This window comes from Protopterus annectens, chromosome 7.part1, assembly GCF_019279795.1.
Source record: "Protopterus annectens isolate FY-2018-M chromosome 7.part1, PAN1.0, whole genome shotgun sequence".
Lineage (NCBI taxonomy): Eukaryota > Metazoa > Chordata > Ceratodontiformes > Protopteridae > Protopterus > Protopterus annectens.
This window is the reverse complement of record NC_056740.1, coordinates 193,162,247-193,182,899: the sequence shown is the minus strand read 5'-3', so window position 1 is coordinate 193,182,899 and position 20,653 is coordinate 193,162,247. Positions and strand designations below refer to the sequence as shown.

Here is a 20,653-nt window from a genome sequence, read left to right as displayed (position 1 = left end):
CAGTGATATTGGCAATGATCAACCAGAAATTTTTGGCAATATTTCTGGCTTTATGATTTGTGTGCAGCAACTTGGAATACTTTAATGTGTGGCAAGTTGGTAACTTGTTTGTGTGGAGGTAAATAAATATTATATAGCCATCAGACATTGTGGCTATAACTGCTAGGTAGGGGTTGGAATTGGCTGGATCAAAGTAACTGACACTCTTGTCATTTGCTCAGGTTAAACAGTCACTACCTAGCTTTGCAGGACTAGCGCACATTTATAAGAAGTATGATGGACTACTTAATTGGGCACCTGACATGCACGGACAGAGTAATTATAATCACTGTGGCTGTCTGTAGAGGAAAATGACTAGCTGCCTGTTGCTGTTTGCTTACTAATTTGGCTTTGTAAGACTAATGGGATTTGTGGAAAGCAATGTGCAGTATTTTAATGTGTAGCAACTGTTTGTTTGGAAAAAAAGATCAAATACATTACCTGACCATCCTCTTTTATCACAATCAGATGTCTGAATAGCACATAGAAGTAGCTGTATCAGCTTGGTGAGGGTTGTCTGGATGAAAATAACTGACTCTCTTGTCACTTGCTCATTTTAACAGTCATCTGTCAAAAATAAATAAATAAAATGAATAAAAAAATAAGGGATAAATTGCGTCACAGAATACACAGATCTTTACAGATTCTGGGGGCTGGAGATCCCCATACACCTAGGCTGTATGAGTGGATTTTGATGCAGGCTCATTAGTCACTTCCGCCATAAACCCCACCTAGTCTAAAATAAGACACGCGTATAGTCATGCACAGAAGGTTGCTGTTGTTGTGTGGAACAACGGCAACAATGACACAATCTCTTTAACATTTCTCCAAAACCTCAGAGGTCACCAGGCTAAGGATGGTGTGGTCATTATTTCCTTAATGTTCCTCACAATCTTCAGAAGGGTGCACAGATAGTCACTATGGCTTGTATACGAGTAGTGTACTGTGTAGATGTAACATTATTTTAATCAGTTTTGTTTTATTTTCCTCACAACCAAACATTTGATACATAGTCTATTGGGGGAGAGTAAAGAAGCATGCTGTTTATGTATGTCTGACAGCAAATATGTTATGTTCTATTTGTACTTTCTGTTTTGTTCCAGTGTGACATCAGAAGGGTACACAGAAGGTGACTGTCGTTTGGGGTAGAGGGTGAGGCATGCTGTATAGTCATATAACAGAGCAGTAGCTTGAAATACTTAACTGTGTGCATTTCTACCTTAATTTTCATCCCAATTTAACACCAGAGGTGGATATACAGAGAAAGTGAAGACCTGTTTTGAGGTGTGAGGTTAGAAAGGCAGATTATTCCCCAATATGTTTTATGTATCTGCACTGGCATTTGTCTTTTCAGTTTATTGTGAATTGGTCTTGGGCCAAGTAACCATTTGAATTGTTGGGACCCGCTTGAGCGCGTCCCAAAATATGGAGACTGAATAGCCAAAAGATCAGACTTACAGATACTAAGCCTGAAATGCCATTTCTCAGAATGTTCACTTTTCTCCAATGTATGATGATCTTGGAGTTGGTGTATGTAAGTTCAGGATGGGGGCTTGCCCCCAACATGGAAGGTGTGGAGGGTTTGCCCCACCCTGCAAAAAGAAGTTTAAAGGAGATGAACATTTTTTTTCAAATTCGCTCTTCTGTTGTCTTTTCAGTCTTTTTTTTTTTTTTTTGGCTTGTTGGCACTTGGTATTTCGAGTGATGAAATTTCAATAGGGAGATGTTTGGTCCATTTTATTTCTTCCTTGAAATAAAAAAAAAAGTAAAACCAAACTTTTTTTCCAGTGCTCGATTTTTTGTTTAAGCCATCACTGTCTCAAAAGTTTGAAAAAACCCTCTAAAATGCACTTCCGAGCATGTATAATACCATGGCTTCTGGGTGCCTAGCAGCCACAGACTCCAGCTTAATTTAGTCCTAACAGTGTAGTCTGGTCAGGAAAAAGCAAAGTTGAAGAGTAAGACTAAATTTCTTTCTTTGATCATGTTTTTTTTTCCATTTAGGCCATCACTGTATGAAAAGGTTGTTTAAAAACAACCTCAAATATGCACCTCAGAGCATCTAGAATCCTCATGGCAGAACACCGGCTTAATGCAGTTGTTTCATCCACAGTTGTCAGAATGCAGCCTTGCCTATAGAGACTATATTGAATGAATGAATAACTGCAGGAAAAAATGAGGAATAATTAAGCTGTTAGGGAAGGAAATGAAAAAGTAATCAGGATGGTGTGAGTAAGCCAGGATGGAATGGGCAACGGGGACGTGCAATGGAGCTTTTTCACATTGGGCACCAGTTTATCTAAGGCTGGCCCTGCTTTTCATTTACACTCATTCACCTTGACAGAACTTATTCGGGTGTTGTGTAGTGTTAGCTTCAGTTTGCAGACTGCACTGAGCGATAGCTCCAAACACTTTGACAGAAGGGTCCCTTAAATTACCAAAATTTCCACCCAAACCTTCGACCGCACTAACTGAGTTAAAATGGTGAGTGGAACTATTTTAAGTTAAAATACACTACTAAACAGTAACCATTTGAAATATCAGGACCAGCTAGAGCGAGTCCAAAATGTGGAGACTGAATGGCTGAAAAATGGACTTACTTGTACTAAACCCGAGATGCCATTTCTTGGAATATTTCCTTTTCTCTGAGGTATGGTGATCTCGGGGTTGGTATATATATATATGTTCAGTGGTGTGGGGGGGGCTCCCCCCACAAAAAGAGGTTGAGAGGGGAAGAGCGATTTTTAAAATTTGCTCTTCTGTGTTTTTGGTCTGGGCCTTTTTTTCGGCATTTCGATTGCCGACATTTCAATAGGGAGCCCTACTAAACATATAATTGCCATACATAAGATTACTATATCTAAAATTCACACTGCATAATAAATACATTTGACAATTTTATAAGTGTAATAAGGGACTTGGTGTGTGCACGGTACAGCTATTACTATACTCTCATGAACTGTAAGGTACTTGCCCTTTAGGCTCATGCCTCACAACACCCCTGGACAGGTGATAATACCTGTACCATGCAGCTTCCTCTGTGCCTTATTGCATAGCTAAAATAATTTTCATTACTGTATCATAAAACTGGGTTAGAATGACCTAAAAAGTAAAAAGAAAGGTTACAAAAACCAGCAAAGTAGAAATATGGAAAACCATTTATGAGATCAGTACATTCATAAAATCCTGTGCAAATTGTATAACTGCTTTTCAGAGCATAAATGTGTGCAAACAATTACTGCTTCCCATTGAAATGAATAGGAAACAGTTATCTAAAGCAACAAAAATGTTTAATAACTAGATAAACTGAATATGCTGGGGGGGGGGGGGTTGAGTTGTGTGATAAAATGTATACACTTTGGATTAGGGAAACTGATTTTGTAATTTATGATTTCTACATTTTTCATGAAAATCATTCCCCTGAAACTACAGTACACATATTTCATGCATCATATCCAAGCCCCCTCCCATGGTTTAATTGAGTCAGAAGACCAAATCAATAAAATGGTCTATAGCAGTGGTTCCCAACCTTTTTTGACTTGCGTACCCCTTGGCAATCCATTTCCCTGAAATTGTACCCCTCATATTGTTGGCATTTGTAATAGTTGCTTTTATGTCCAATGTATGTGTTGTAAATGTAACGAATAAGATTTAATAATAAAAAACAATCTTTAATAGTAAAGTGAACAAACAGTCTATATATCAGCGATACATATAAATAAGTTATAAAGTTATACAATTAAACATTTCAAACTTAATAAAATGTCAAACTACAAACAATTATTAAGCAACTTTATCTTGCAAATATTTAATGTGAGCCTTGTGCTTGTTTTGAGGCACATAGTTTTTTGAAATTGGGTTCAACTGATGAAGGGTGTAATCGTAAATCTGGAACTGCATTCAACTTATTACGATATTTGTTTTTAATTAAGACATAAGAAGAGAAAGCTCTCTCTGCTAGTTCAGTACTTGTAAATGGCAAAAGAAGCAAAAGGGCCTTGTCAGAAAGCTGTTCGTATTCTCTGCTGATGTTTGCCCAAAAGTTAATAAGAAAGTGTCCTTTGAATTCAGCATTTAAAGTACTATCAGTTGAAAGTTCAATCAACTTCTCTTTCTCCTTGACTGATAATTTAGCTGCCTGGACATATTGTTCTTCAAAAGGATTTGAAATCCAATAGATTTCTTCTTCAAGTTTGGGGAAGTACTTCTGGAAGTCCGATTTTAGCCCATTCAAGTGTTCATTTATTTTCTTCCTTATTTCCTGGGATAGATTAAGCTTGTTTTCAGATAAGAAATTATGCAGAGTTTCAAATACCTCAGTTTGGCCATTTTCAAGACATGACCTCCAAAAATCTATTTTTTAATCATAGATTCAATTTTGTCTGAGACATTGAAGATAGTTATTGAGCTATTCTGAAATGTCAAATTTAATTTGTTTATAATCTGGAAAATGTCTGATAAATATGCAAGTGCCTGAAGCCAATTACAGTCGTGTAACTTGGAAGCAAGGAAGAAAGGATGGTCTTCGAAAAACACCTGGACTTCATGTCTAAGTTCAAACAGCCGGGTAAGTACTTTACCACGAGAAAGCCACCTTACTTCTGTATGAAGGAGCAGAGTAGAATGAGGACTCATCATCTCTTCACACACAGCTTTGAAAATTCTTGAGTTTGTGGACTTTGATTTTATAAAATTCACCACTTTCACAGCTTCATCCAAAACAACTTTTAATTCACCAGGGAGGTTCTTGCATGCTAAACTTTGTCTGTGGATGCAACAGTGGCTCCAACTTATATTGGGAGCTACCTTCATGACAAGACCACGAAGACCAGAGTAAATCCCTGACATAGACTTGGCACCATCGGTACATAATCCACAACAGTTAGACCAATTAATCTCCTTTTCTTTGAAATAACAATCAATAACATTAAATATATCCTCACCCCTTGTGCGTTGTGACAGAGGATGACAAAGCAAAAGGTTTTCTTCAACTTCATTATCTTTCAAATACCTTGCAATAACAAGCAAAATAGCACAATTGGCAACATCTGTACTTTCATCAACTTGAATAGCAAAAATATTACTGCTTTTAATTCTAGCTATTACTGTCATTTCAACATCATCAGACATCTCTTCAATTCTTCGAGATATTGTATTGTTCGAAAGAGGGATGGTGGTCATTTTCCGCACATGTTCTTCTCCAAGCATACATCGAACGGCATCTGTTATACAGGGAGATATTAGAGTCTCGGCTATAGTATGACTTTTACCACATTTTGCGATACGGTAACTAATACGGTAACTAGCTTCAACTGCGTTTTCGTAGTCTTTGTTACCTGACAGGATGTATGATGTCAGATTCATTCTTTTGTTATTTTCCGCTAACCGTTTGAAAAAACTGTATTCTTTGTTTTTATAGTTAGCATGTTTCGTTTCTAAATGTCGTAAAAGTAGGGAAGGTTTCATGCTACCATTTGACAGCACTTCCCCACACACCATGCATTGGGGCTTAGGACAGTCTTCATTTCCCACATACAAAAATCCATATTTCATGTATCCATCACAGTACTTTCTCTTTTTTCCTCTTTGAGAAATTAAGGACTGTGCCTGGTTAGTGTTTTGCACCAAAATGTTGGACATGTCTTGAGAAGTACTCTGATCACATTCCATGCTCATATCATGTGTCAGCTCTTTTGTGCCTGGTTTCAGCCACTTATCCATCACAATATCTAGTAATAAGACAATTACGAAATTAATTTTAATATTAAATTTAAATAATGATGAAAAGAACTGTAACTGTTAAGATAAGAAAAAACTAAGTTTCTCAATTTTCCATGTCAAAAATGTAAGTAGTACTACATGAAAGCAAAATGTGTGTAATTTTGCCCCCGCCCCACAGCCATTCCATTCTCCCATTACTTGGCTGTATCCCCACTTCTCCCCATTTGCCATAAACACTGTTCAAAACTGTCAGTGTGCATACTTTTTTCTAATGATTACAGATATTTGGATTTAATTTAAAATTTGTATTTCAAATATACTTAATAAAGCACAAACACTGACAGACATTTGCTAAAGCTAAACAAAGTGTTGCAATGAAAACAGACTTGACATTAAAACTTCTCTGCCTCTGAAACTCATATTCACTGAATCAGTATTGAAATCCACATTCAAAGAAAATGCATCTGACCAGTGGCGGATTAAGATTAAAGGCAGTTTTCAAATCAGTCAGTATGACAATCTTAGAGGCTGCTATTAACAAACAACTTTATATATCAGAGTGCATGTTCACCCAAAAGTCATACAACATTCCACTACATTCTCTTGCCAAACAAAAGTCATTAAAATAATGTAATTATTAACATATATCTAATTTAATTTCTAATCTAACTCTAACCTAAGCATCAAGTGTATCTCAGCAAGTACTACAATTCAAGTCTGGAAAGGACCAATTGATCTCCAAGAACTTAATTCACTTGGTCTACAAACATATCAGCTGCTGAGTTAGTTACCTTTCCCACAACATGACTTGCATAATCTTCAAGCACTACTACTACTACCAGTGTTTCTCCTAGCTAAATTCTTACTTTTTACAGGCATAGCTTTCAACTTTCCATCTCCAAAACGAGGAACATCAGCCCTCATAATGTGGAACAAATGGGCAAAATGTGGAACACGTAATAATGGCTTACTAACAACTTCATCTGGAAGCTCACAGTTAAATGTGATATTCAGCTATTTATTGTATTTTTTTAAAGTTTTAAGGCTGTGTAGCTAAACAAAAGAGATGAGAGAGTAACAAAAGCCATAAGACAAAAGGCAAGCTAAGGTAAAGCTAAGAAAAACAAAGAAAAAAGACTACCATGCTTGATAATTAGAAATATAGTAACTGCAATATGAAAACTATCCACTCAACTGAATATCAATATACCAGGCATATCTTCTAAATTCCTTTTCTCACTCTCAAAAACAGAACTGGTAAAGTTTACATAAATTCTAATGATGTAATGACCACTTCAGCCGAATCATAATGCAAGTTGAAAATATGAAACAACTCATCAAGAGCAGTAAAAGACACCAAACTAACATTTGACATTCCGTTGACTAAATGGAACTGAGATAAGGGGCTTTAGTTGGGGAGCTGATGACATGCATTGAATAGTAATAAATGTTTACATGGCACACATGAAATGCATATACACAAATACACCCTAAATATAAGATTTATTATTTTTAGATATACATTTTAATTTAAATTAAGTAAGGAAATACACATCTTGCATAGAGCCCTAATTCTAAGAACTGTTGCAGCGATGCTTAATGATGTATGTGCTCTCTGATACAATAATAAAGAAAAATGTAGAGCTGCCAAATGACTGTAGGTGCAGACCTGTGTGCTGAGTTGCTACAGCAGCCAATATATACCTGCATGTGAATGCAAGAACACTATTAATTGGCTTTCACAACTGTTTAATGGGGTCCCAACATTTAAATAGCATGACATATTACCAGACGCACATCCCAGTCTAGAAACTGTAAAAACCTGCCACTGTATGCCATTGATTACACTGCAAGGTGGCAAAACCAATTTTATCACATCAAAAACTAGTGAGTATGCAAATATTCAATAACTTTGAGGGTTTTTTTGGAGGGCATACAAGTAGCTGGAACCTAAAACAGATATCACACATGTCCTTACACAGTCTTCCTTACAACTGAAATAAATCTGTTATAACTCAGACATAAACAGATCTGACAGCTCAGACTGAAATCTCTTTCAGCAGTCAAGACAAATGGAATCTCCATACAAAACAGTAGTAACACAGAAACTTAGTTTGAAAATTTCTCTCTCAGAACAGATTTCTTCTTAAAACCACAGTTGCACAACTACTACTGGCATCAAACATTGAGTACAGCAACGCATCAACTGAAGTATCTCATCTTCTTAAGACTAATAAACTCATACAGACTAGTACTGTCTGCTGCAGAGTCATACGTAGGTCACAGCAGTGTTTGAACACACTCATACTGAATGATGGCAGGCATACATATACATTCCTTCTTTTCAAATTAGCTTCTGCTGAGCAAAAAGAAATCAAGTGTAACCATAGGGCCTAGGCTGACAGTGCAAAAAAAAAAAATCCACATCTGAATGCACAAGTTCGGAAATTCTAAGAAACAAACAGATGAGCTAGAAACCAAATCCCAAGATAACCAATTTTAATAGAACAAGTAAAATTACAGTGTCTCTCCTTCAGACTAAAAGCTACAAAACAGTGCTCACTATCTTTATATACAAGTGGTAATTAAGCACACGCTCATGCTTAATTAAAAAGATTAACAAATTGTTTAAATGTGCTTCTCTTCATCAGTAAGCATACAAGAAATAATACTATACAAACAAACAATGAAGTTAAGCATGAACAAATAGTGCTGAAACAATACCCCTACTAGTAAAAACCTCTGTCAAAATTACAAATACTACACTTTACTAACAGTAAAATCTAAATATTTATAAAATTAGGCTCATTTTAAAAAATTAAGCTAATTTTAATAACCATTTAAATAAGCACACACAGGATGCCAATATAAAGCCATACTACGAAATTCTAAAAGGTTATTCTCAGTCTAACTCTACAGGAAGTGAGTAGAGGAATTTGCCTGACTAAATTTCCTCTATCAATATGAAGATCACATCTAGTTCCCCTGAAAAGATGTTAGAATCTTGATGGGACTAAACAGCTCAATAAAAACATAAAAATAAATAAGTTAAAACTTACATACATTAGTTCTCATTTAAAAGACTGTAGCTTTTTTGAGCTAATCAATATATTTTTATGTGATGTTTAAAGGCGCTTCCTTAAATCTACCGGGTGATCCAAAGTCATCTCCATATTGATCAGACTTTGAGTTTTGGATGCAAGTAAGAAATGCCTTTTTCTTTGTTAGATAAGGAGGTGGTGCTGTCTGATACAGGATGTTTTATTTTTAAGTTGAAAGTCTCAGAAACCATTTAACTGACTCTCATAAAACCTGAAATATGTAGTGTTCTGTACCAAGCTATGCTAATAAATAGCAAAGCATGCAAAACATTTTACAATGTAAACATTTGGTCATAACACTGAGCTTGTACAGAAACTCTAACATCTGCACTGCCATGGAGCTGCAAGCATCTCAACTGTCCTATTTTTAGGTAACTCCCAAATTTTGTCTAAAATGTTGTTCTGTGTTTCCTAAAACTAAGCATTTTAAGAAGTTGCAAATTAATTATTAGATTAAAAGGAGTCCCTAATTTGGAGCCGTTTTCCTAATTATTTTTGTTTTGCTTTGTTCTTAATTCTGAGGGTAAGAGTTTGAGAGCTCTACTTTCACATACAATTACACACAAGTAAGTTCTCTGAAAGCATTAATCTTTGTCATTATTGCAGTAAAAGCAGCAGAGTCTTTAGGCTGTTAAATATGATTACTGTAAGGCTATTTTCTAGTTTATTGCAAATTCCCAGTTATTACATGTTTTTGTGGTCGCTAGATGAATAATATTCAGTAGTCAGTTCACAGACTCAGGGACTACAACTATCACTGGGACTACTCTATCAAGCTTTAAGTATCATAATGACTTGTGTATCACCCTACATCTATAGCAGCATAGCTCTACATATTAACCACCTCTCACTCACTGGGCACTATGCAGTAGTAGCCTATCTAAACAACATTTTTACAACACTTGTGAAATATTATTTAAAAGCACCTGTAAAATGCAGTGTTAACAAGGTGTTGTACTTACCTTTCCTGTTTTCGTGATCCCACAGTTCCTGCACACACCTGACACAGAATTACACGCAGCGACACACAACCTTCTCAGTTATCTGTAACGGTTATTACAGTATTCAAGCGGGAACACGTTGGCGCCTTCACAGAACACTTCCGAGTTTGCGCGATAGTGAAAACTTCCGGGTTTGCGCGATTGAAGTGCCTAAGGCAGGACTACTTTCCGCCATTGCTAATTTTTCCCCGTGTACCCCTAACCAACTAAGCACGTACCCCTGGGGGTACGCGTACCCCGGGTTGGGAATCCCTGGTCTATAGGAACCAGAAAGCGCTAGAAGATGTTATGTAAAGAAATGGCCTGTAGGTGGAGCCAGAGTTATTCACCTCTTAAAGACAACAGAAGCTAGATGCAACAGTTTGCCTGTCACTGTTATGAGTGCAGTCGGATTAAGGAGGGATACAGGCAGAGGCTCAGCACATGAGTTATACAGATAGGAATCTGCTATCCACGTCTAGACATTTCTTAAGAGATTTACACAGGTGGTAACCTAATACCTAGGCAAAGGCCTGCACAAGACCAGGGAGACCACAGTACCTAAAGGAAGAAAGCCTGAAGCAAGACTAGAGCCAGGCAAGGAAAACCTGGACACTGGGTATAAATGAGACTAAGGAATATTGTGTTATTGAACTTAAATGAAGTATTTTAGTTCTCTCATTTAAATATGAGAAATATTAACTGAAAACATCAAAAAAGAACCATCAGATGTGCATTCATGTGACATGTTTATTTCAGTAAATTAATCATTTAAATGTATAAATGTAGTTGCTGCATTTTCTGTGGAGGGCAGATATTTGTAATACATACGCTTTATGTAATAAAATGAAATAATGATGGTGGAGAAACCTGCTGTGTGATAAAATTCCCTAAAATGTGGCTTAAGGATTCCTTACAATTCTGCAGCATATATGTGCCTTTTCTTAAATTCTAAAAAGTAGGGAGTGAGAACTTAAGCTCACTATTCTCACTTTCTTACAGCCTCCATTGTGCATATCACACAATGTTGCATTACAAACGTGTTACCATAAAGTTTAGAACTCATCCATCTAACCAGTTTTCTATTCAACAGTACTTGAAATGCTGCAAGAGTTAATAGATCATTTGGTGGTTTCAGACGAATCGAGGCCCCACCAAGTCCAAATAAAAGACCTAGGCAGAAGTCAAAATAGACTAGAATTATGCTGTTTCTCAGTATATTAAAGTTATGAGCAGCTAAGTTATAAATTATGTTTTACATGTTCTTCTGTGACACTGCCAGCCCAACTATCTGGAATTTTGTAAATAATTCTATGTCATTTGTGAATATTAATATGATTCATATGCTTGTCTTACAAATGTAACAGAACTATATGTTATGTGTATATTAAACTACTGGTGCAGAAGTGTGTGTTGAACAGGGTTTGTATAGTACTGAGCTTCAAAGATGTGTCCACAGTGTATCCTACTGGAAAAGAACATAAATGTATATAAACTATATACCTGTGCAAATGTGTTTCAATAGTAGAAGCTGGAACACACAGAGTTAACTTACAAAACTTCAAGAAAATAAGTTGAAATTGTTTTACGATTGTGTTATCTCTCAGTTTCAGTGAAACAGACAAAATGTTTAAAGCTAGAGGATTTTTATATTGTCTGAAAAGAAAAGTAATTACTAGGTTTAAAATGTAAAGTGTTTGATTGTTTTATGACTTCTTAGCAGCTACACAGTTCTGAGCAAAGATCTGAGATATATGTATTTCTCACACAGAGATGTTAAAATTCTTTTAGTTTATGTTACCCTGGGAACTGAAGGCAGGTGACAGTGAGTGATGTCATTCAAGCTGACCCAGCAGTAATGTTTGACAGTAGTTTAAGAACTCCCTCAGAGAGACTGTGCATTTTGTATCTTGTCTTGGACCTAGCAAGAACATCCACTCATCTGCACTTCCCTTGCTCTGTAAGTAAGTTATTTAGGACATAGTATGGCAACTCTGCACCATAAAAATCCACTGCTGATAATTAGCAGACCGGAGTTCTGATGTGGCGACCCCTATCTTAGATATAGAGAGGAATATATTAAAGATTAGTTTAGATGTTTTCTCTATTTATTTGAGACTGTCCTGCAATGTTGTTTTAAAATATTTCCTGTGATTCTGAAGTCTGTAGTTACTATGTTGAGTTGGGATACATACAGATCCCTGACGGCACTTTCTGCCAAAGCAGAAATCACCGAACATACTTAACCAAACGTGCTGTTCACTGAAGCAGCACTTTTGGATAAGTATGATCATTGTGCCAGTCGCACTACGGTGCAGTTAAGGGAAATTTCCCTTTTCCCCACTGTAGTGCGACCTCGGAGTGAGAATATAAAAGTAGGGGGGTGTGCAGTGGGGCTTGCCCCCTGCATAAAGGAAGATTTTGTGTTTTTTTTTCTAATGCACTTTAACGAACGTGCTTTTTTGGTGAAAGCACTTTCATTAAAGTGCGTTTGGTTATTTTGGATTCGGACCATTGAACTTTCGTTCAATAGTCCTAGATCCATTGAGTTACTGAGTATTGTCTTGTTCTTTTATTATTTATTATTAAATATATTTAAACCCATATTTGTGGCTGATATTTGTGAGGCACAGTTAACCTCTTAGTGTACTTGCATATGTATTTGGTGAGACAGTACATGCCACTTCTAAATAGCCTTGCATGTCTTGGTCACACTTACCATTTGCATAATAGTAACATTACACAGTACGATTGGTCACTCTTTGGGAAGGACCTTAAAGTAGCTGATAAGGGGTTCTGGTGGCAGTGATAAATACCTTATTGTCTGGGCAGAAGGGAGCATAGGTAATAAACCTGTGCCAGCCTTTCCCAGGTGTATGTGCATAAATCAGATCTCAAAGTGTGTGTGTGTGTGTGTGTGTGTGTGTGTGTGTGTGTGTGTGTGTGTGTGTGTGTCAGCTACTTGGGCAGGGACACAAAGCACTGGTTGGACAGAGAGAGTGTTGGGAGGACTTGGCTTGGAACCCTGGCTAAGGACTCAACTCTATAGCTGTGCCAGTGGGGAGTCCTATTGGGATCTGGAGAAAGAGGAAGAAACCAGCTCCAGACTGATTGTGATCTCTGTGTGCTCTTAAGGGAATTTGCACTTTACTATGTATGTGTATACTTGTCATCTTCCCACTGTGTACATCCCTCACTGTTGCCACTGGTGAGGATTGAGGCTCCTTGATTACTGGGCCAGTGCAGGGGCGTCACATCTTCTAGCAGTTTTTATTGTAATATATTATATTATATTATATTATATTATATTATATTATATATTATATTATATTTGGATTCAAATGTTATATTATTTATGTTTCAGTAACAAGAATGATGTATATTTTTATTATGTATTTTATTTTTTTCATTTTCATTTTTATTTTTTTACGGTTTAATCAATGACTACATGGTAAGGTTAATTGCCATTAATAAGTTAGATGTGACTGGTAATTGTTACCCAAATGACTATATAACAAGAGTATAAATTATTGGTTGGAAGTTCGGATGAAGTCCTAGTTAATGTATAGATGAAAGTGCTTAACTAACTTCTTTTACTGTTTTTACTTTCAATATTAAATTATTTTCAGCCTATTTTGACTTCTGCCTAGGTCTTCTGTTCGGACTTTGTGGGGCCTTGATTTGTGTTAGGTCATTTAGTGGTGTAATATCTTTACTTCTTCTCTATTTCATGTGCTGTAAATGGTGAGATTTGTAAGTATGTGCTGTGGAGAGGATATGTCATATGCCTCCTCCCCACAAAGAATACTGTCTAGGATAGTATATTGCATCTTCTTGTTTATTTTGAGATATTTAAGCTCAGAAGAAAACAGGGTTAAAAAAAGTGACAATATTTATATTATTCATGCAGTTCTGAAGCATATGTCAAATAAAAGGTGTGGATTTCTGGTGCTTATGGCTAACATTTGCACAATGTTTTCAAAACTGTACATTTCATCTCTTGTGAGACATTAGTGTTTTTTTTACCATACTCCCATTTTATATGAATCAGTATTCATATAAAGCAATTGCCTCACAGGTGGCCTGTGCTAAATGTGAAGAAAAATACTGCAAATGCCTCAGGAACATGTGACTCTAACACTGTATGCCTGAAGATACATGATGACAAGCAGCATGGTGATTGAGATTTATTTGATCTTCGGGAGATTCATATCTTATAATGGAAGTTTCTAGAAAGGTGTGAAATTCTGATGCTAAACTGCCATGAAGAAGATGCATTCTTCAAACTTTTCACACATCTTGGTTAATCTTCTTTGTCCACTGTATGAAAGCTTCATGTGAATAAATCAAACTGCATACCTTAAGAAACATCTTGAAATGTTACATTTTCATTGTCAAAATGCCATACAGTGCCATGCATTCATTTAGTGACAAATATTGAATGTTTTAGACTTGGGTATGGTTATGTCTATCACTTTAATTTGCACCAGTTTAAATTATAATGTAAGGTGAGAACAGTGAATAGAGGATTTATTGCAATGTTGGCTACTTCTCCAATTTTATCCAAACCAAAATAGATGCCATCTTATACTTTTAAATTACAAATTGTTGAACTTACTACTTGGAAATATACATCTTATGGCACAAATTATGAGTACCTTCACCCAACACTTACGCATGAATTTGCCACCTTATTATTTGTAAGAAGCTTTTAGATAAGTAAAATGTCTATAATTTGTAAACTACTCATTTTTTATTTGGTTATGAAGAGACTATTCCTTTTACCAACCAAGATGCACAAAAATGTGTCTGATGAAATAAATTAAAGATTTGATTTCCCTTTAGTCAGACATCAAACTGTCCAATTCCCACCATTTTTGACAATTCTCCACCTAGCTATTGTAGATCACATCACTGCCTTGCAAGAAGGGCACAGATGTAGAAAGTTGTAAATGTAAAATGTAGTCCTTAACACACAGCCTGTGTGAAACTCCACCTACAGGAATTAAAAAAGTGCACAAGTTTTCAAAAACAGTCTGATTCAGTGCACAAAGAAAATTTAGAGAAACAGCAAGAGATATTAAAATCTATTAAGGAAGCTACACATTTTGCAGTGAAATTGGCGTTTGGATTTGATTTAATAAATGCATTTCATTCTTTTACATAGTGAGTTTGGTGTTGTGTATATATATATATATATATATATATATATATATGTATGGGATCCGTACAGATCCCCAACGGCACTTTCTGCCGAGTGCCGAAGCAGAAATAACCGAACATACATAACCGAAAGAGCTGTTCACCAAAGCAGCACTTTCGGTTATGTATGCTGGTTGTGCCGGTCGCACTATGATGCTGTTAAGGGAGAATTCCCTTTTCCCCACTGTAGTGCGACCTCGGAGTGAGAATATAAAAGTAGGGGGGGTGTGGGGGTGCAGGGGGTCTTGCCCCCTTGCATAAAAGAAGATTTATTATTTTTTGGGTTTTTTTTTGAACGGACTTTAACGAAAGCGCTTTTTCGGTGAAAGCACTTTCGTTAAAGTGCGTTCGGTTATTGCGGATTCAGACTATTGAACTTTCGTTCAATAGTCCTAGATCTATATATATATATATATATATATATATATATATATATATATATATATATATATATATATATATTCAACAAAACAGATGGTCAACAATTGTGCGAGACTGCTAAATTACCAAGGTTGCAGAATATTCCTTTTCCTTGGTATCGTGCAAACTTGGAATTAATATATATAAGTAGCAGGGAGTGTGGGGTGCAGGAAGCTTGCCCTCCCTGCAAAAGTCATTGTTTTCCTGTTGCATGCTGCAAGGTTATGTCTTGGAGCATGTACAGTTATTTGTTAATTTTTTTTTTTTTTTTGCGTCAGTGTTAACAATATAGATGTTATGGTGTTTTGATGAATTTAAGTACACTCATGTAGAATGCAAAAAGAAAAAAGCAGCAAGAAGCAATTACTTAATAAAATGGAAATTTGTTCAAGACACAGACCACGGTTTCACCTATAAAGGCTGTATCAGTGGGGACTGATTTGCATGAAACAAATTAACCATTATATACCATCCATTTCAAGTAATGATCACATGATAAGCATATTTGCATATATATGCAGGTAACGCTCAGTTTAAAGGACCCTTGTCCATAGGAATCAATTCACAATAATTAGTAAGACAAAAGCATGACAAGTCAGTTCTGTAGCCAAATAATATGGATAAAATAACCAGAAATATGGTGTAAATGTTTGCCAAATTCAAAAAGACTGTAAGAATGAATTTAAGTCAATGAAAAGAAAACTTAAAAAGCCAGATGATCTGTCTGTAGTGCATTAACACAGTTGTTCCTATTGTAAAATAAGGTGTGAAAAAATAAAATTTATTCAGCATACCACAATAGGAAAAATAAATAAACTCTTTTTAATGGGGGTTGTTGCAACAAACTATCTCAAAAATCAATAAATACCTAGATAAATCAAATAAAGTCATTCAAACCAGGAGGAACCATGGCTTTTAATGCCAAAATTGAAGATCTTCTCTTTTTTTCAATGTTCATGGCATTGAACCATTGTCAGCTGTCCAAGCATCACCAAGTCAATAGCAATAAGCTAAATACAGATGTAGAGTATATGAGGGTATGATGATACAATGCACTCCTCGCCTGTTTACAAGTAATGTCATTCATACCCAGTGATTTGGAAGGGCTACTGAACCAAAATCAGAAAGAGAAGGATTCCATACAAATCTGGAAGAGTTTGTGAACAGAAGAGTTGAGACCGGAATATCGGTTCTGTAAGGAATTCAGCCAAAGGGATCAATTTTCCGGATGAGAATCCTGGTTGATTTTTGTATCTGAACTGTGAACAGAGACTGTTTTTATCTTTCAGCATTAGAGGTTCTATAACTTTTAAAGATCACAGAAGTTTGTTTGACATGATAGGGAACAATTTATAAAAGCTCAAGGACTTTGTTTTCTTTTTATCACAAAGAAAGTCTTAAGTGTCAGCTGCACTTTTTTCATAATACATGGACATATTGGGAGTGTATGAGGTTCTAGCATGTATATTTAGAGACAGTGCAAGGTATTTCATATACTGCATAGACCAGCCTTCACCTATTCTATTTATGTTTTTCTGTATTTTCTAAGGTTACAATTGTATTTTATATTAACCTTAGCTGGCAATGGTAATTGCCTAATTATCTACCAAAAAATGACTTTAGATGGTTTTGCTTAGGGCATGTGAATCCAGTGTCTCACAGGTGGTTTTCTACTAATGTTATGAAGCAATTTTTAATGTTTATGCTAGTGTGTGTTCATTTTATAGTCTAGTTATGTTATATTATGTGCTTACTTTATTTTATTTTTATTTTTTATATATTGAGAGAAAATTGAATCTGATTTGTTTGGTAAAGACATTTTTTATTTGGCCTTTTTAATCTGTGTTTTATTTAACATCCCTTATTTTTTCCATTGTAATGTAAACAAATTCATTTCAGTGATATGAGTAGTTGTATATTTTGGTTTAGAGGTTGCCATAGATGAGTTAGAGTGTTTGAGGTTGTGTGCAGCAGTGTGTGTGTGTGTGTGTGTGTGTGTGTGTGTGTGTGTGTGTGTGTGTGTGTGTGTGTGTGTGTGTGTGTGTGTGTGTTCCTGTTTAGCACAGGAACCTTTACCTTAGGTTTTAGCAGCTAGCATAAATGTTAACAGTTTGGGGGAATTTTAGTCAAGCAGATAACATAGCAAAGATGTAGATAAACTGTTGATGATGAAGCAAGGATATAGACAAATTTAAGAGGACTCACAGAGAGTGTAAATAAAAAGTGTATATAGCTTCATAATGCACCATATGCATGTATCTCACATTTTATTTTCTATGATAAATTATTGTATACCTTAAGTGCAAATATAAGTTTAAACGGGTCCCCTTCACATTGCCGACAACCATATGGCCCACACCATATGATCGACATTTGAAATACTGACAGTGCAGAACCTGCATCTCAGTACAGTGCGGAATGGATAGATTTCCATTCCTGTAGTGTAGTGGGATCTCTGAGCTGGTATATAAAAGTTATGGGAGGGGGTCTGGGGGGCACAACCCCCCACGGGGGGGGTGCAGGGGGGCTTAGCCCCCCTATTAGCAGTGTACATGAAATTTGTTTTCCCTTTTTCGTGGTCTACTTCCATTGTTGACATTTCAAATGTCAGTCATATGGTGTCAGCCATATGGTTGTCGGCATTTTGAGATGTCGGCAATGTGTAGTAGACCTGTTTAAACATATAAGTTAAATGGGACTCTTATCAGTAGTTGTTGACTTAAACAGCAACCATCATGAAATTGATCACAACCTGATGAAGAGTTCCATGTCCTACACATCCATTCATCAACAAACAATCACAGAAAGAAACCAAGTTTCCTTTTGCAGTTATAAAACCAACACTACTTTTTTTTTATCTGAGCAGTATTCAGTCACATTAAGTACTGACAAAAAGATCACTTTGACACATACATGCTGCAAGTGAAAAAGCACTTACCTGCAGTACATATTTACTTTGAAGAAATCTTTTACATGGAGAATTCATGCCCCCACATCCAAATACTTATGTTTACCCACACCACATTTATATAACCATAGTTACAGTGCAGACACCTGCTTAGCTGTATAGTTGTCTACAGTACATTCATTTGTGTACTGCAAAGGTAGGCAGAAGTCAAAGTCATCTGACTGTGACAGTCTAAACACAAGTCAACCAAACAAAAAGTTAAAAAGTCCAAAAAATGAACTATTGTGAAGGGAAATATATTTTGCCAAAAGTGGCATCATTAGTACATATGACTTGCATTAATCATTTTACATATCTATAGTGGCAGGTCATTTGATGACTGAATGTCAAATCAAAACGTTTGTTTAAGTAATAGTAAATTTATTTATTTATTCAGTGAGTTATTTTTGTATTCTTTATTAACAGTGAAAGAGCGCTATACCAGATTGACTGTTTTCAAGTTCAACCCAGGAGTGTACAGAAAGTAAAGAAAAATACAATATCTAATACAGAACATGTTGTCAGTAGTTACATATATGACAAGGATATACGTCACAATGTTAGTACTACTTTAACAAAGTTATTATTATGTTAACATACAATACCTTCATTCATTGCTAGTGCATTTGCAATTTTTACAGATGTCAAAAAGGGACAAGAGGAGAAAAGTGCAGAATAGGTTATGAGTTGTGGACTCATGCAATACCTAATATCTGACAAAGTATTAACATCTTTACACAAAGATTTAGCCCTGAATAAGAACTACTTATATGCGCATCCTGAACAGATACCTGGTTAACAACAGGAAAAAAATGATACTCCTTAAGAGAGATACTGAAAAGAACATTGATAATGAATGATGGGAGGAGAGGAGAGCTGCTTTTGTTGTGATGAAGCTCTTATATTAGAAGAAAATGATACAGGTGAATAAAAATGTTTAGCGTAGAGGGAAGTTAATGTATAGGGAAGATTGTGGAAGAGATAAAGTGGTGTTAAGTGCTTCTTTTGTTTCTATTATGGAGTATGTTGTTTTGAGAGGAGTGCAAGTGGCATAGTATTCATAGGTTCATAGGTTCATAAGTTGGTACTAGGCAATCAGCCCTAGGGCCTATACAAGCCTAGCCATAACAATTCTCTGGCTATTTCTTCCCACACTATTTACTTCCCTGGACCCCTGTCTAGCAGGGCAACTGATGTGATCCCCGGGGTGAATTTCCTTTCTCCCATCCAGTCGTCAAGGTTCATTTTGAAGAGGGCCAAAGAGGCACTCTGCTTGACATGTATGGGCAATCTATTCCAGAGTCTGGGGAGTCTCATGATCAGGAACCTATCCCTCCAGCATGTTTTGTTTTGTTTGGTTGTCATGTGACACCCTGTTAGTTAAAGCATTTTCATGATGCTTCTTTGAAAGGGTACATTTTGAGGTGGTGTCTGAATTTATAAAAGCAAAAGATTAATTTCAGGTATAGTGGAAATTATGCCATTACAGAGGAGCTGTGGTAAGTGCAGTGAATGCTGCAATGAGGAATAATTGGGGTAAGGGAAGGTTGTGACCTAAGGTAATACATGGCAAGTGTTCTTCATAAGGGTCACTGTTGCAGTAGCCTAAGCTATGTGGGTTATATCCAGGTTTGGGCATCGAGACCTTCAGAGTTTTCCTAGTTTTGAAGAGCACACTCTTCTGTGGACTTTTAAGGATCAACGGTCAGCTAATGCTCTTCCATTACTGGACAGATAAATTCCTTCAGGGAAATAAACTTTCTACTGTATTTTTTATGGCAGAAAACTTACTTTCTGCAAAATTTAATTAATGAAGCTAGGAGAAACTGTTTTTAATGATTGTCATGTGACTTTTGAATACTTTTAAGTTTTACATTTTTACTGTTCTGGTAAAAAGTTGTTAAAACTAACTTTAAACTATGTATTTCTGTAAAAGTGTGTTACTTTACTGTTGGGAGCTGAGTTAAGAGTTTAAAGTACTTTTTACTGTGTTTTAGCAGGGAAATATGGAAATATGGAATTGAGAAACCTGCTGCTATTAACTCTCAACAGTCTTTCGAAGATAGACAGAGACAGAGGAGAGAACAAGAGCATACAGCTTATAGTGGGTTCTAGAATGGCAAAGGCAGTAGAAGGATGTTCATTATATGGATCACTGCCTTAGCTATATAGCTTATTTATTTTATTTTATTTATTGATGTTAAGTTGTCATTCTTGCCTTCATTCTTGCTGGATGGGATCGG

At 36.0% G+C, this 20,653-nt stretch overlaps 1 protein-coding gene across 1 annotated transcript in view; it reads right to left on the bottom strand.

Moving 5' to 3' along the window:
* Positions 1-3,847: 3,847 nt before the first annotated feature.
* LOC122807565 (zinc finger BED domain-containing protein 5-like) overlaps positions 3,848-20,653 on the bottom strand; it is an 89,522-nt gene continuing 72,716 nt past the window's right edge. Inside the window, exons 2-3 of the mRNA XM_044078478.1 lie at positions 4,527-5,768; positions 3,848-4,392 (exon numbers count right to left, since the gene is read on the bottom strand). Coding sequence (XP_043934413.1) covers positions 3,848-4,392; positions 4,527-5,768 — 1,787 coding nt within the window. The remainder of the gene's footprint in view (positions 4,393-4,526; positions 5,769-20,653) is intronic.